Genomic DNA, 16,008 nt, shown 5'->3' on the forward strand with positions numbered 1-16,008 from the left:
AATCTCTGATTCAATAAGTTAAGGCTTTATACGAATGACATGCACCGAATGGCTTCCCGTCGTTTGAAGATCATTTCCTCCTGGTGAATGCAGCTGGACATTTGCAACATGAGAGTGGCAAAAATCAGTTGAGAAAGTTGTCAGGAAGTCAACAACAAAAAGGCAAAGTGTGTAATTTAAAGGGATTGGTGGAGACAAAACACATTAGGAATCCTGTAATGTGCTCTACACCTGATGGAAGATTCATTAGTAATCAAATCAGTGCCTGACTGATTAGACACTGTAGGCTGCAGATTTGCTTTGAGAATAGAAAAAAAGAACTGCTAATGTTATAAATAAGCTAAAAACCCATTCTCAAAGCTGTACTATCTCTATTCATATTGCTTGTTTTGCTTTGTCAGAGAGAAAAAACAGGTGGAAACCTAGCATGGCTGTGGAAGTCAAGACTTGTTTTATCTTTTTTAACATGGTCCCCAGCAGAGGCTGGGAGTGTACCTGGTAGGCCTTGTTGCAGATCTCACAGCTGTAAGGCTTCCCCCCCACGTGGATGACCATGTGTTTCTCGAGCAGCGCGGCAGCATTGAAGATCTTCCCACACACCACACAGGGGTGGAATTCCTTGGGGTGCGATTCCTGGATGTGCTTCCGGTGCTCCTCCAGACATGAGAAACTCATCCGGCACTTCTGGCAGTCGTAGGGGTCATCAATATCTGACAGCACACAAGATCCATACATCTTTAAGGGTGAACACGTATTTTTGGCAAAAGCTGGACTAAATGTCATAATATTATGTTTTTATTATACGAATTGTAAAAAATGTCATTGTTAGTCTCTTATGTATCCTTTCCAAACATTCACTGTTCAATTCATTAAACGTAATATTAATGTGTTTGGCTGTAACATGGTAAACTGAGTAATTACGAGGACCTTTGGGTTCCCTTTGAAATGGAAATCGGGAAAATGGCTTTCAGAGCTGGTCTCTAGAAAATGGTGTACACAAGTGTTATTTAATTTTCTGACAACTGACATTTTATATCTACAAATCCTGAGGGGTTCACCTGAGCAAGGTGGAGTGACAAAATACTCTACAAACACCGATTTGGACGTTTAGTTATATAAGGAAATGTCTCCAGTGTATTTCATATATAAAATGCAATTTTCCCGGACGTTTTAATACTGCAAAGACTGTTGGCTGTACTCACTGTGGAAGGTGTGCAGGTGCATTGACAGCCCATTGGCTTGGCTGAAGCCTTTACCACACTCCCTGCACACATACGGTTTGTCTCCTGTGTGAGTGCGGACGTGGCGGGTCAGCTCAATGGACTGGGCAAACACAGCCTCGCAGTACTGGCAGGCATACATCTTCCCTAGGAGAAAAGCACCACTTTACATGGGAATCATGGATCTAACCTGCTCACTTACTTATTATGGGCAACATTTTCTGTTAGAGGTCCACAATTCTAATACAAGTATATGTGTAAATTTAACATCTATGGATATGAAAGATTCTCTCTTTTTACAACTAGTTAAATACATTTAAATAAATTTATAAAGTTCTGTTTATGGCCGTTCGTTATTAATTCTTACCAAAATGTATAACAGACTAAAGCATGGAAGCCACAAAACTGAATCTAAAAGAAGTATGGAAAGTAGTAAGACAAATGGAAAATAAATCAAAATAGGCACAGTTTGACATGCTAATATTATACAATTAAAAAAAGAAATAGATGAATAAGGGTATTAATCCATCCATCATGTCTTCTGTATGTCGGTACTCCATGCAGATCTCTGTAGACCAGCAAAATCCTCCTAAATGAAAGCTATTTCCACGATATAGCATATATTGCATAATGTTGCATATATTCTTATGCATTAGAGAGAGTATCTGCATAAAATGGCGACAGCAAAGTTTTTCAGACAGACAAACTATGTCTGAAAGTGTCTTCAATGTGAATATTTAGGAAGGACACCCTATGACAACAGAAGCAGCTTGGTCTGTTTTTGGAAAAGTGTGTACATTGTTCTTTCTCAAGATTTCAGGTGTAATTTAGTGCCATTTTTTAACTTCTCAAGATGTCAGTTCGGCAAAATTATTTTCTCACACATTCACAAATAAAAATATCCAGTGGATTAACAAGTGAAAAATTAATCCCATATAGAATACATTGTCTTTATTTCAATAATTTAATGGTAATAATAATAAACATTATTTTATATAGGAACAAGTAATAGGTTTATTCCATGCTGAAAAAAAGAAGAAAGAGAACACAACGTTTCGGCCGTGGAGCCTTCTTCAGGTGTGCACACCTGAAGAAGGCTCCACGGCCGAAACGTTCTTCTTTTTTTCAGTATGGAATAAACCTATTACTTGTTCCTTTGCAGCCTACGCATGCTGACGCAGCTACCCACCTGAATTATTTTATATAGCACATTTAAAAGCACTTCTCAAAGCACTTTGCAGAGAGAAAAAAGAATAAGAAATAAAGGAAATACACAGTGAGAGTAGATAGCAGAGTCACACAGTTACAATGAGGGTTTGAATACAGAAGGAAAGCAAAGGGGTAGATAAAGAAACAGTTAAGTAAAAGCCTTTCTAAAGAAGAAAGTTTTGAGTTGCTTGAGTAGAAAGAGCTCAGGAAAGTGACTCTCTGATATCCTTGGGGATAGAATTCCAGAGCTCTGAGGCACAGCAAGAGAAGACCTTTTCACCCATACAGAGTAGACAGGCTTGGGAGACAGACAGGACACCAGAATTAGGTTGTGAGGTGGGGAGTAGGACAATAGTAGCTCAGACAGGCCAGCACAAGGATTTTGAAGTTGACATGAAACATAATAGGAAGCCAGTGGAAGGACTCCAGGATAGGAGTAATGTGATCACTTTCAAAAATCTGGACATATTGTAGTTCGTTCAAAGTGGATTTAGACATACAGGCGAATAAACCATTACAGTAATCAATATGAGAGAAAACAAAAGTGTTGACTAGCTTTTCAGCAACAGTTAGCAACAACATAGAATGTAGTCTGGCAATATTTTTGAGGTGGAAGAATTATGTTTTTATAATATGTTGCACATATCTGTTGAATGTCAAGCCTGGATCAAATATCACCCCCCAAGTTCTTCAATCTAGATGGAAACTCAAGTACAGTGCCATCCATAGATGAACAATTACTGAATTGGCTTTACGTAGTTGATGGAAGGTGCCAAAAAGTGGGACTTCAGTCTTGTTGCAGTTTAAATGAAGGATAGTTTTCATAGTTGTCACATTTTTTAAGTCGTCCATGTTTTTATGTCAGATATGCAATCAGAGAGCAAAGACAGCCACTTCAGTGTCAGGTTTAGTAGGAGGTAGATTTAAGTGTTTTCAGTGTAGAAGTGATAATTTAGACCATGGGATCTTAAAAGCTGATCAAAAGGAAACATGTAAATGCTGAGGTCCCAGTATCAAGTCCTGAGGAATATCAGACTGATTTCAGAACTGAACCCACCAAGAGAGACAAAGTGACAGTGATCAGTGAAGTAAGACTTGAACAATTTAAGAGCAGTATTAGAAACTCCAAACACAGTTGAGAGAAAGTCATAGTTAACAGTGTCAAAAACAGCACTGATGTCAAGGAGAATAATAGAAACAGAAACAAAATCAGAAGCCATAAGAAGATAGTGACTTTAACCAGGTCAAAGCTTTCTGTGCTGTGTAGTTGTCTGAAACCAGACTGGTGGGTTTTGAGAGATTACTCGCAATGAGATGGTTGTTTAACTGAATTGTAACAGCACATTCCAAACTTTTTGCGAGGATAGGTTAGATATAGGGCGAAATCTGTTTAGGTTTGAATTAAACTGAAATTAAACTTCATGCTTGACTTTCAAGCTAGTCCTCCCCTACACACCGTACCTTCAGAGTGCTTCTTTTTGTAGTGGTAGGCCAGTGCTGCAGCCTGGGTGAAGGTCATATCGCAGTGCTTGCAGAAGAAGGGCTTCTCTCCTGTGTGGAGCCTCATGTGGTTCTTCAGTGTGGAGTTGGCTGCAAACTTAGCTCCACACTCTTCACATGAATAGGGTTTCTCATCAAAGTGATCTGTACGCTTGTGGTAAAGCATGCCTGAAAGAAAAGAGAAAGAACTGTCTTTTAAAGCCCACAGAATAGGGCGAAACAACATGTAAACTGTCTGCTACATACACAAAAAAACTGAATCACATTGTATACATAATACATTTGAAATCACATCCACTTAAACAGCTTGGATTTCCACCATATCTCGTGTAATACCATGAGAGATGAACATGCACAATATTTACAGAAGAGTGGAGTATTCACCCATCTGTTTATTTTCATTGTGCCCTTGCCAAAGCACAAACAGGAGCGCTGGGATTTCAGACTCGAACCCACCCAAACCTGGCTGTCATCAGACAGCTGAGCCCAGGTTCACGTTTACCTTACAGGGATCAACCGGTGTGCCACTCAGGATCAGCTCCTTTTTCTCACCTGACTGGTGGGCAAAGCTCTTCCCGCAGATATCACAGGTCACCGGCTCATGGCGTCTCTTCTTCCTCTTGCGAGGCGGGCTGCCATGGGACTTGGCAAGATGCTGCTGCAGGGCTTTGGGGGTGGACATCTTCTCGGGGCATTGTGGGCACTTCAGCTGTGTCTGCTCGGAGAGCCGGCACCTCTTGCGGTGCACCTCCATCCGGCACTTGAATTCAAAGGTCTTCCCACACCACTCGCAGGGGAAGCTCTGCTTCGCTCCTCCCTTCTTTCCTCCCTTTTTTTCTACCCCATCGCCCGGATCTTTCTCACCCTCCCCTGTCTGCGGCTCTTCAAGCTTGCTCTTCCGATCCGCCACTCTTTCTGGGACAAGAATCGGCAGCGCAAGGCGCTGGGTCAGAATTCAGCTCCTGGCCCGTGTGCACAGGTGCACAGTTTACACACACATAGCAGTAACATACAGTAGCTTAAATAAGCCACTTAGGAAAAAGGTGCAAATGTCTAATCTGACATAATTTATGTAAATGATCTGGACTGTATGGCGAGAAAATATAAAAAGGCATACATACAAAATTATTAAATCAAGGGAAGATCTGTTAAAATTGTGCATAGCATCAATAAAGCATCATTCACTTTGTTATAAAAATGTTATTCCTATAATGGACACTCAAAAGTGATACAAAGGGATGGTTTCACAACATTGTTAGGTGAGAAAAGTTCAACCAAACAACCTAGGTGGGATAAAAAGCCTCTACTCATTAATAGTTTTTATGTTCTTCATTGAAGATGCAGGGAGGTGCCCAGAAGCACAAAAAATAAACATTTTTTTCTTATTGTTTTTCTTTAATACATTTTTTTTCTTTTTCAATCCTGATTTGATCACTCATCCATTTCATTTCATGTTTTGGACTGCAAGCCCAGAACATAAAAAGCAGTTTATCAACATAGAGGACTTCAGTGAACATCACTGATAACAGTGCAAGTCCACATATGTCTGTCAAACAACTGGGAGGATCACAGGAGTACAGATAGTTAGGCAACTCTTGCAAATGCAATCCCATCCAAGCCTAGTGACTCTCGGCCAGAGAGTCAACAACATCCAGTCAACTTCAACTAATGACACGAGAGTAAAAGTGTTATGATCTCTGGACTAAAAGGTTCACACTATAACTATAAGAGAGCCCTTTACCTATCAGACAATGTGTACAATCATCAATCTAAACTGTCACGGCACTTTCTTTTCTGAGAAATAGAATTTTTAAAAGTAACAATGTCACTTTTCTGTTTTTTCTGCTCAACTGGGTTTGCCCATTTCTAATTCAGCTTACCAATCTGAACTCATCAGAGAAGAATTAAAAAAGATGGGTCCCCTCCAATCTCTCTGCTTACATGCATCCTCATTTACAACCCATAGTCTAGTCTAGAGGTGTCTGTGGGCTAATGAGAAAAGACCTGACTTGGTCTCAAGAATATTGCTCAGCTGCTTCTGAATATTCTAAAGCAATTATATTTTCAAACACTACACATATCACAGGGAAATAAATAACAGCCCCTCTGAATACTATTTGGATACATTTCAGTTATTGGATATTCTTAAACTATACTGAATATTGATTTATTAAACTTATCCAACAAACTTTCGGCTTTTATTCAAACACTTGGTTATCTACTTTCACCAGAGCTGAAAACAGTCTAAGCTCTTGGCCTCCTGAGAGTCAGAAGAATTCATACAATAGTTTTTTTTTTTTTTTTAGGCTTGAAAGCAGACCTGTTTTCTTTTGGGAATGCCATTTTATATACCAAAGGTCTACAAGAATAATTTATGAGACGGGCAACCTGATTAGTGTCACAGACTTGTCCCACCGAGAAACTAGTTCAAGTCCTCTATCGCCATTTACCTCAAAGGAGGACTGACAGGATTAAAAAATATGATTACAAACAAAATACACCTCTTAATTATGTTCTTTTTGCTGCTTGTGTGTTCGCCTTATCAGAAGAAAGCTTGCAGGGTACAGACTGAAAGACAAGTGCTCACACATAGGCAGGGGAGATTTAAACACAATGAGGAAAGCCAAAAGAGAAATGGCTGTCAAGTCACAAACAGAAGGCTTAAAAGAGGCAGAAATAAACCAGACTAATGGTTCACATTAAATTAATGTAAAGAAAAAGCTATATATCAAATTTCTAATTGAAGTTCGAGAAAGAAAGTGGATTTAGACAGATACAGCTAAAGTATTAAAGGTTTTGCGACTGTAGCATTCAGAAACTTGAAGATACTTGTAGACCTACTCTTAATTATTTGATATAATTTCCTTCACTTTAATGCTTTAGTCCACTGTTCTTTAAATCTAGTGATCCACCAAAATTAAGTTACCCGCCACTCCTGTAATGGGCACTATACCTCATGTATGTCCCCGCAGCACATGAAGCATGTCAAATGAAAAATGACACAGTGGACAAAAAATAATTCTGATAAAGGCAATTATAAATTAAAACAATATTTAATTTACAAAAACATGTAATTTTAACCGATTTATCATAAAAACTGTTCATAAATACAGTAACAACTAATCATCCAATATCAATAGCAAAACTGCAACTCAATCCACGGTAGAAGAGCAAACTGAATCTTTAAGAGATGCCATCTATTCTAGAATGTGGTTTCTCTTTGATTCTCAACACCCCTGGACAGTGAGAACTCTCAGACACTTGTTGTAAATTGATACTCCTGTAACAAATGCTAGCTTGCATGTTCAGAGCATAAAATATACAAAGATCCTCGTAGTCCTTCACTGTCAATAATTCAGACAGTTCTATTTATTACAGATTAATTTTTTTATAACAATGATTTTCCAGTCAGTACTGAGAATATCTAAAGTTACTACTTCAATATGAGAAGTAGTCATCACTAACAACCTCAGCTGTGATGTTTAATTTTAGGCTAAAGCAGAGTTTTGTACTAGAGTTTTAGTAGAGTTTTGAGTGCCAAATGCAATGTTCTTCTGTATCTTCTTCTATTCAGGAATGTATTTACAGTTTCAACTTATGTACAACAAACTGTAGTTATTGGGCCCTACCCTGACAAAACTTTATTGGTTAAAAATCTCCATTGGTTTGAATTTTGGGCTTAAATATGATTATTTTTACAGTTTCAGATACTGCATGTACTATTTCAGATAATGCATCAAAGTCACGTCTTAGGAGAAGCTAAAATCTGTTAGAATATGCCTTAAAATCATACCTATTCACTCTTTCCTAAACCTTCGTATTATAGTACAGGAAAATAAATAATTCAAATCTTTTCCTCATTTAATGTAGGGCTCTAAATGCTCATTTAGATAAAAGTGATCAGAATTTCATCTAAGCAGATACCTAGCTAATTACAAGTACAATATTTTTATCACAGTCCAGCAGTGTACTGCAATGAAAGCAAGCAGAACCTTCCATAAAACAATTTGTGATCTTCTTAAATCAATTATGCAACTACCCACAAAGAGATATATACAGAACACAAAAATGTCAAGTTTGAATACTGTTGTATTTCTACAGAATTAGTTTGTATCACTGAACTGCTGTGATTCAAACAGTCCCTACACAGCCATTTGTCAATAATTGTTACAAAAATATTTTACAACTCCGCAGGAAAGGTTTACTGTATGCCCTTCTATACCATAGCCCCAAGCTTGCTTGACATGTTGTTGGTTTGTGGATACTTTGATCATGTCTGAGAACTCTCCTGCTATTAGACTTTTCTAGAACTAAACAAGCAGAACTTATTTTTAGATTTTTATTCTATCCTTGACATGATCAGAAAAAGTCACAAGTTTTTTAAGCTCATCAACCTGCCCAGGAACAAAAAAAAAATTAAGTTCTCAAACTTTGCCTTTTATTTCCGGTTTGATCCCTGTAGCAAAAATAAAAAAAAAGGATTCTTTCAAAAAGTTTTTTTATTCCTTTGGGGCTATAGGATCTTTTAACTAACTTCATGGTTGAGTGCTTGAGGTTACACATGAACTCAATTTTACCTTAACTCAAGGGTCTCAAGCAAAGCTCCTGGAGGGCCAAATGTCTTCTGTCTTCTTCTCAAGCTCTCAGTTTCATAGCTGGTCTAATCATTAACTGTGTAATTTGTAATACTTCTAACAAGCTCCAGGGTGTTTCACAGTAAACTGTAAAAGTAGTGAAGTGTAATGTACTGTATTTCTGAGTAACAAACTATAAAACACTGTAAAAAATCATATTTAAGAAAATGTTTCACACCTTAATTGACTTTTCAGGTTGTAACATTAGCCACAGAACACTAAACCCTCCAGGAAATTAGTTGGTTCCCCTGCCCTAAACAGAACTTCAAGGTCATAAGACCTTGGAAGACATTCTGATGAATTTTGCAAGTTTCTTTGTCTTTAATGCTTAATAAACCAGATTTTAGTTATGTCCTCCTGGAGGCACATATTCCACCTGGCAATTGTAGTACTTTTATTATTTTACTATTAGTGTTTTTTTTTAATGAAAAAAGGTAAAACCTTAATAAATTTAAGGCTCAAAAAGGAGTTTTAATGACCTCCAGTCCAAGCTTCAGGTATTAATCTTTATTCAAGTGGTACAATTGCTTCTAAAACTAAAAGGAGTCATTCCACTTTGACATTTAACAAATTACTTTGAAAACTAAACAAAGCCTAAAAATCCACTCCCTTATGCAATGCATTGAAGAAGAACAGCGGAAAAGCAGATAATATATTTACTGTATAATGTATAAATATAAATACTATGTAATAAATATTATGAGTAATTAATAAGCTATGAAGCAGTGTGGGTTTGTGGTTTAAAAAAAATCTGGCATTATACATTACCATAGTTTACTGCAACCATAGAAGCAATGTGCCTACATTCTTTATTTTTATAAATCCAGACAAGATGTTAAAAATAAGTTTATCAGACTCTCAAGATGCAGCCTTACACTCATGTAGGAACATCTTTGAGGTAGCCTTCTTTCTGATGTAATTCACAGAAACACAATTTTCCAAATCTTAAAAGAACAAACTGTAGTTAAAATTTTGCTAGGAGCTGCAAGAGACATCAAGCAGTCTGGAGATTATGCCTCATTCAGCATGCAAGCTGAGTTTTTTACAGGTCATGAGATATGAAATCCTTACTCGCTCTATAGTTAATTTGTACAATGTAGTTCCTTCATAAATGTTGCTTTACAACTGTGGTGAAGGAGAGATCAAATACAAATGTACTCATGTACACAAATGAATTGGTACTTAGGGTGATAATGTGCTTCCTCACCATTATTAATTTTAGTCTAACTGGATACAAAACTGAATGATTTTAGATTTTACTGATAAACAGAAAAGACCATAGGGGGATCTGGTTCAAATATTCAAAGTCTTCAGAGTCTAAGGCAAAAACAAACAAATGAACATAAAACAGAATAATCAAGTGGAAATTATGGCAAAATGCATTTAAATCCAAAAATAGGAAGCATTTTTTTTTAATAAGGGTTGTTTAAGTCTGGAACAAGCAATTCAGCCATATTTCTGAAGCTTGCCCGCTGGCTTCTTTCAAGAAATGGCTAGGGGAGATCCTTGGATCAATTACCAAACAATCTATAGTATACTGGCCTAAGGAACTCCTCTCATTTGCAACATTTATATTCTTATTGTTTTTTATCTTACCTGCCTGCTCCAGCTCGTCTGTGAGAGGCCGAAGAGATGGAAAGAATCCCTTATTAAGGCTGACTAGCTTACAGAAAGGTTGTGCAGCCATCGATTTCTCATGAAGAATCTTGTCCAGGAGAGTCTTCACTGATTCATTGAGATTGACCTGTGTTGAGCAGTTTTTTATGAACTAGGAGACAAAAAAATAATAGTTCACTTTTTCACCATCTCTTGGTCGAAGTTTTATGTTCAAGGCTGGAACATCTTAAGATATCATTTTGTTTCTGGACGGCCATCAAAAGCCAGGACACTAATCTCAATATTGGAAAACCAAAAAGGACAAGAGGCAGTTTGTCCTGTCTTGCTAGATTGCACACAGCCATGTTTCAGATTCACGATGTCACGCCTGCAATTGAAAATCCACTGGCGCATGGACACCAATCTGCCCCATCTCATGGCCTTGAGACAGGAAGGGGAATCCAACAGCAGGCAAGGAGCTGAGCATGCAGACAAAATCAAAGTGAACAAATTCTGGGAGTAAAATAAACAGGCAAGAAGCAGACCTGGTGAATTACAAAAAGACAAAACACACGGAGATTCCAAAAGTCGTCTCAAAAGCAAGGCAAGTTCGGTACATGGGAAGACAGCCCAAAACCAAGCAAGCAGGTTCAAGTACAGAGAAGTAATCAGGACTAAGGGATAATCTAAGAATCGAGATCTGAAGGACAAAGCGAGAAGTGAAAACCCAGGGAGAAAAACTCAAGAGACATCAGCAAGATTTGAGTGGAATTCAAATGAGTGGTAATGTATTCACGGGGTACCCTCACTTAGATATCCACTGGTGGACAAGGTAATTAATAGACTGATTAATCTTCGTCCCAATCTCGTTACTATGGTAACTGGTGAATTAACAGGCTGAAGGGGTAGTTGCCTGGGGATGAAGATATTATGGCTGTGTGCACCACCGGAATTTCCATTGTAGCCATGACACATGGAGCAATCCAAACACCTAGAACAAATCTACGGCCACAGATCTTAAATCTTTGTGAATATTTGTAAAGGGTAAAGGCAAAGGGTATCAGATTTAATGAATATACAATATATTTATAGACTCATTGGTGAGTTCGGTTGTAGAATTCCTTTTTGCTAGAAATCCAGTTTACAACAGAGGACCCTAAGGATCATTAGTAAATCCCTCTGCCTGGAATGCAGTGTTTTGATCTAAGGTTATGTCATGAGCTAGCAGACTGCAACTAAAATTCATCAAGAGGTGGGGCAAAACCAATTAAGTTAGGTCTTCGGCTCCCACAGTAGTAACTGACCGACTGGGTATCTATGAGACTAAAGCATACCAATCCATCCATTTTCTAACTGCTTTATCCAATGCCGGGCTGTGGGGGAGCTCGAGCAGCAAGCAGTGGGTGCAAAAGAGGATACACCCTGGACAGGATGGCAGTCCATTGCAGGGCACACAGTGACACACACACTCACATCAGGGCCAATTTTCCCAGAAGCCAATTAAACTACTTGTATGTCTTCGGACAAAGTCATTATTGAAATGAAAATAAAAGGCTATAGCATACCTCAATTGCATCTCCAGATGGGCATTCTGGCTCTCCAGTTACACTGTCTAGTAAAGCGCCGAGGCTGCTGATGGTTTCTGTGATCAAATCCTTGTGTCTTGAGAGAATTTCCAACAACTGACTCTCTAGATCTAAAACTGAAATCAAAAGAGAAACACAGGAAGATGTGAGTGCAATTTTCAGTATTTGTTTTGCCAATTTCACATAATGGCTCCATTATTTAAAGAGCAAAGACTTACAGAGACAACAGCTGCTTGTTTTTCACAGTCAATAACACTTCATGGTCAGAGGACACCATTATGGCAATGTTTTTTTTTTTACCATAAGTCTAAAAGTCCTAAATACGTTTTTGCCATAGGTCTAAAAAAAGCCATCCCTTCAGAGGTCACAGCCCTACAGTCAAATGGCTGGTCTGGAAATTAATTAACTTCAGCAGTCTTCTGTAGACAGATACAAAGTACCCTTGGAAATGTGCATATTCTGTTGATTTGTATATTGCAATAAAACATATTTTTAACTGTTTCACAAAGTATCACACAAGCAAATGATCTTCAATATTCTCTAAATTCTCTAAAACAACCATTAAGTTTGTTTTCAGAGCAGTGAAACTATTTTTTAATAACAAATTAATGAGAGAGTGCTGACCACAATGCTACATTCACATGCAGCACAAAGTGTGAATTTCATATTTGTTACCAGCAAAATCAAAATACAGCACCACAAACTTTGTATTTAAACTTTGTATTTGGACTTTGGCCAACCTCATCTTTACAATGGTGTATTCAAAGCCAAATGTAATGCAATCTTTTTAATAAAACCATTTATCTGGTGATGCAGGTCAGAGATCCTCTGAATTTCATTGATAATTGATCAATCCTCCCACAAAATACAACTGCAACAGCGATATGTCAAACCCAATTTCCTCACCAAAATGAACAAGATGTGTTTGAAAATGGCTGATGATAAACTTAAGGTTACAAAAGCTATTTTCAAACTGACAGCCTATGGAAAAGCTGGTCTAATATGTAGAAATGGCTATCAATTAGTGAATTTTGCCTATTAAGAGATTGGGGTAGGTTTATAGGCATCCTGAGCGTTTGTAATTTTTTAGGGCTTTGTTCTTTATTTTTGCCCATCAATCAAATGAAGATCACACAGATTCGTCAGTTTGTCATAAACAGTACACACCGGAAGTGTGCAAAAAACATTACAGCCTAAACACCACAAATAGGTTTTCTAGAACTGCCTAAGTGCCTACAATAGTAATGATAACAGAATTTTTATTCTTACGATTTTTTTTTATTTTGTTTCAATTTTTGGAAGGTGAAGAAAGATTTTTTTATATTTGATCAATCAGTGTCAATTTTTTAATTCAAGACTGAACATATATAGGAGAAGTTCTGGAAGCAGAAATTATCATCCTAGGAGTGCTACATCTTGAAAAATTATAAAATAATATTTTTCTGTTTTTGTTTTTGATATGTTTTTCTAATGTGTGTACTGAGCAATACAAAATAAATCTAAAGGTTCAGACTTGATGCCCAAGGGACGCCCTTGAATTCAACCCTAACCAGGCTTGTACTGTGTATACTCTCCAAGACAAGTGAAGATTCTTAAGGATACATCCATTCCAGGCAAAAATTACCCTTTAGGGGTGGGATCTAATTTGGAAAAGCCAATAGCACGTTCATTTCAAGCAACATTACTAAAAAGTTCATTTACTAAATATCCTTCAACAACTGAAGTTAATTTAATTAATTCCTCTTAATTAATTAATTCCTCTTAACAGGTAGTGGTCATTTATGACATTTATGACAGGCCAATGACTGCAACTCAATAATTCCATAATGCATACGATACTAAAGGAATTCTTTATGCAGTTTCATATAAATTGTGTTTATTGACTGTAACTCAAAAACTTATAAATGGAAACATGAATCCTGTTTTATAAATGGGAATTTTCTGTGGGTTTTATTGCCTCTTTAATATCAATGGTTCAGATGGTGAACTATGAAGATGAGCTAAAAATATTTTATTTTAAAGTCAAATTTGAGGAAGTTTGAGAAAAAGAAAAAGCATATTACCATCAACACAATAAAATGTTTGAACACCTTACCAGAATGGATTAATCGGTCAGCTTCAGGGTCCTTCCTGATGTCTTGGATTAGGAGCCTAAGAGCTGGGATTTCTGTCCTGACCAGAAGTTTCCACACTGCCAGCACCTGCACTGAGCCCTTCTCCACAGCCAGAGACAACAGCTTGTCCAAACAGCGAGGGCTAGCTTCCTCCTCTAGCACCTGCTTCATCCACTGGAGGAACACAAGCATACCACACCACAGATTTACAACATTTTGAATAAACATTTTTTACAGCAGAAACCAGAGCTGGAGCCACTGCAAAGCAAGAATTCAATCCTAATCACCGCACCATCGTGCCTCCTGTGATATTATAAAGCTAAATAAATCTTAATGACGTTAATATTGATATTGGTGTTAAGATCACAGCTTTGTGCTGAGCAACATTTTAGTTGTGGTTCCAATGTAAAATTACTAACACCATTGTTATCTGATTTCACTGCTCTGCAAGTGACAGACACAATAAGGAGTTATAACAGACACTTGGGTTACGTACAGCCTTAAGGAACCTAACCTTTACACAACCCAGGGAGTGGATGTATGTAACAGTGTTTTCACTTATAAACTAATACCATGTTCCTTAACAATTGCTCTGCAGCCAAAACCACTGGACCTATCCACTAACCCTAATTGATTAATCTTGTTTGGCCAGGGACACTTCTTAATAACCACCCCCTGCACACCGACATAGAAGCCGTCAATCTTGATATTACAGTACTGTCTCAGTCGGTAGACTGACATGATTCCTACATCCCAAAGTAGCAATTGCAGACACGACTCCCACCTGAGAGCTCCACCTTTTATCTCACTTCAGGCAAACACCATACCTCCTAGCCACTGGAGTACCTTTCTCCTCCTGTTCCTCCCTTCTACAACCCATGGAGTAAATCTGATTCTCACAGTGTGTTCTCTATTTTGTGGGTACATACAGTATAAGCATGGGAAGAGCTACCGTGCATCTCCTCTCACATGTAAACCCTAAACAACTGTTCTTAAACCATCCTATTTGACCTGCATAGCCAAGAGACTATGTTTTATCCTGATCTAGAAGTTCTACTGTAGCTAGAAGAACTAAAGAGACTGTTTAGAGTTTCCTGGAGCCTTTTAAAAGAGAACTCTTAACCAGCAACAGCTGCAGCAAAGCCAATACCTGCACTAACTTCGCTCAAATACTCTGAAAACCACAACCTAGATAAACTTTGTCTCTTCAAATATCCCTTTAAATAAAACCCTTGCAGTATATTATGAACTTGAACAATTTAATCCACATCTCCTCTAGGCATTTCTTATGAATTTATTATGAACACAGCTCAGTTTAGGTGACACCAAAAAAATTGATATTAATCATTTAAAAATATTTATTACTATTAATATTAAATACATGTTAAGACAAGAGCAGTCAATATTAAGTGATGTTCTAGCTAATCCATCACATTTACTGATCAAATCAAATTGATTTGTCAGATGCCCCAATTCATCAGGAGCATTTGTTCATCTTAAATAAAGCTAAATGTCTACATTCTGCACAACAAAATCAAGATCTATGTGTATAAACTTTCAGATTAACACAAAACAGATAAAATTTTAGCACAAAACCACCACAGAATTGTGTTTCTGAGTAAAGAAGGAAAATCACATAGAGAAAAAAGTGAAAAATAACTAAGACATGCATATCACTGTATATACTGTAGATTTAAAATCCATTTGTTAAACATCTTCCAAGGTGACTTAATAATAAAACCGCCACAGAAGTACAACTACATGGTGCTTCTATTTTGCAGTTATGAGTTACAGTGACACAAAAATAAAGTGTTTGTTAAAGTAAAAGCAAACCAAGAAAACAACATGGAGTATCATTAAAGTAAAGCAGTACTCTAGAATAGCAAGCTTGCTACAGAGCACATAACTCAAATAACAAGCAGTAAATAACAAAAACAGGCTGTGATCTCGTCTCCTAGGGTGGGGCGCTTCAAGCAGGGCAACCTTCGGGACAGCATGAAAGGTAGAAAGTTAAATATGTTTACAGGCACCCAGTTTCATTTTTGGATCACATAGAAGGCCAGTCTGAAGAACAAATGCATGTAAAAAAATTACAAATGCCATCTTAGCACGAAACAAATCACTGGCTTCAATGTCAGAAGCAGAATTT

The 16,008-nt window shown here is 37.5% G+C and overlaps 1 protein-coding gene across 5 annotated transcripts in view; it reads right to left on the reverse strand.

Moving 5' to 3' along the window:
• Positions 1-16,008, reverse strand: part of zbtb40 (zinc finger and BTB domain containing 40) — a 38,067-nt gene that overhangs the window by 10,230 nt on the left and 11,829 nt on the right. For all 5 annotated transcript variants that reach the window (XR_001477021.2, XM_015336807.2, XM_015336806.2 and 2 more), the window contains exons 8-14: positions 13,841-14,033; positions 11,725-11,861; positions 10,160-10,331; positions 4,482-4,844; positions 3,891-4,097; positions 1,203-1,367; positions 496-710 (exon numbers count right to left, since the gene is read on the reverse strand). Coding sequence is in view for 4 of the 5 variants with exons in the window: in XM_015336807.2 (XP_015192293.2) it covers positions 496-710; positions 1,203-1,367; positions 3,891-4,097; positions 4,482-4,844; positions 10,160-10,331; positions 11,725-11,861; positions 13,841-14,033 (1,452 nt within the window). In the remaining variant the exon portion in view is untranslated. The remainder of the gene's footprint in view (positions 1-495; positions 711-1,202; positions 1,368-3,890; positions 4,098-4,481; positions 4,845-10,159; positions 10,332-11,724; positions 11,862-13,840; positions 14,034-16,008) is intronic.

Source organism: Lepisosteus oculatus, chromosome 25 (assembly GCF_040954835.1).
Source record: "Lepisosteus oculatus isolate fLepOcu1 chromosome 25, fLepOcu1.hap2, whole genome shotgun sequence".
Taxonomy (NCBI): domain Eukaryota; kingdom Metazoa; phylum Chordata; class Actinopteri; order Semionotiformes; family Lepisosteidae; genus Lepisosteus; species Lepisosteus oculatus.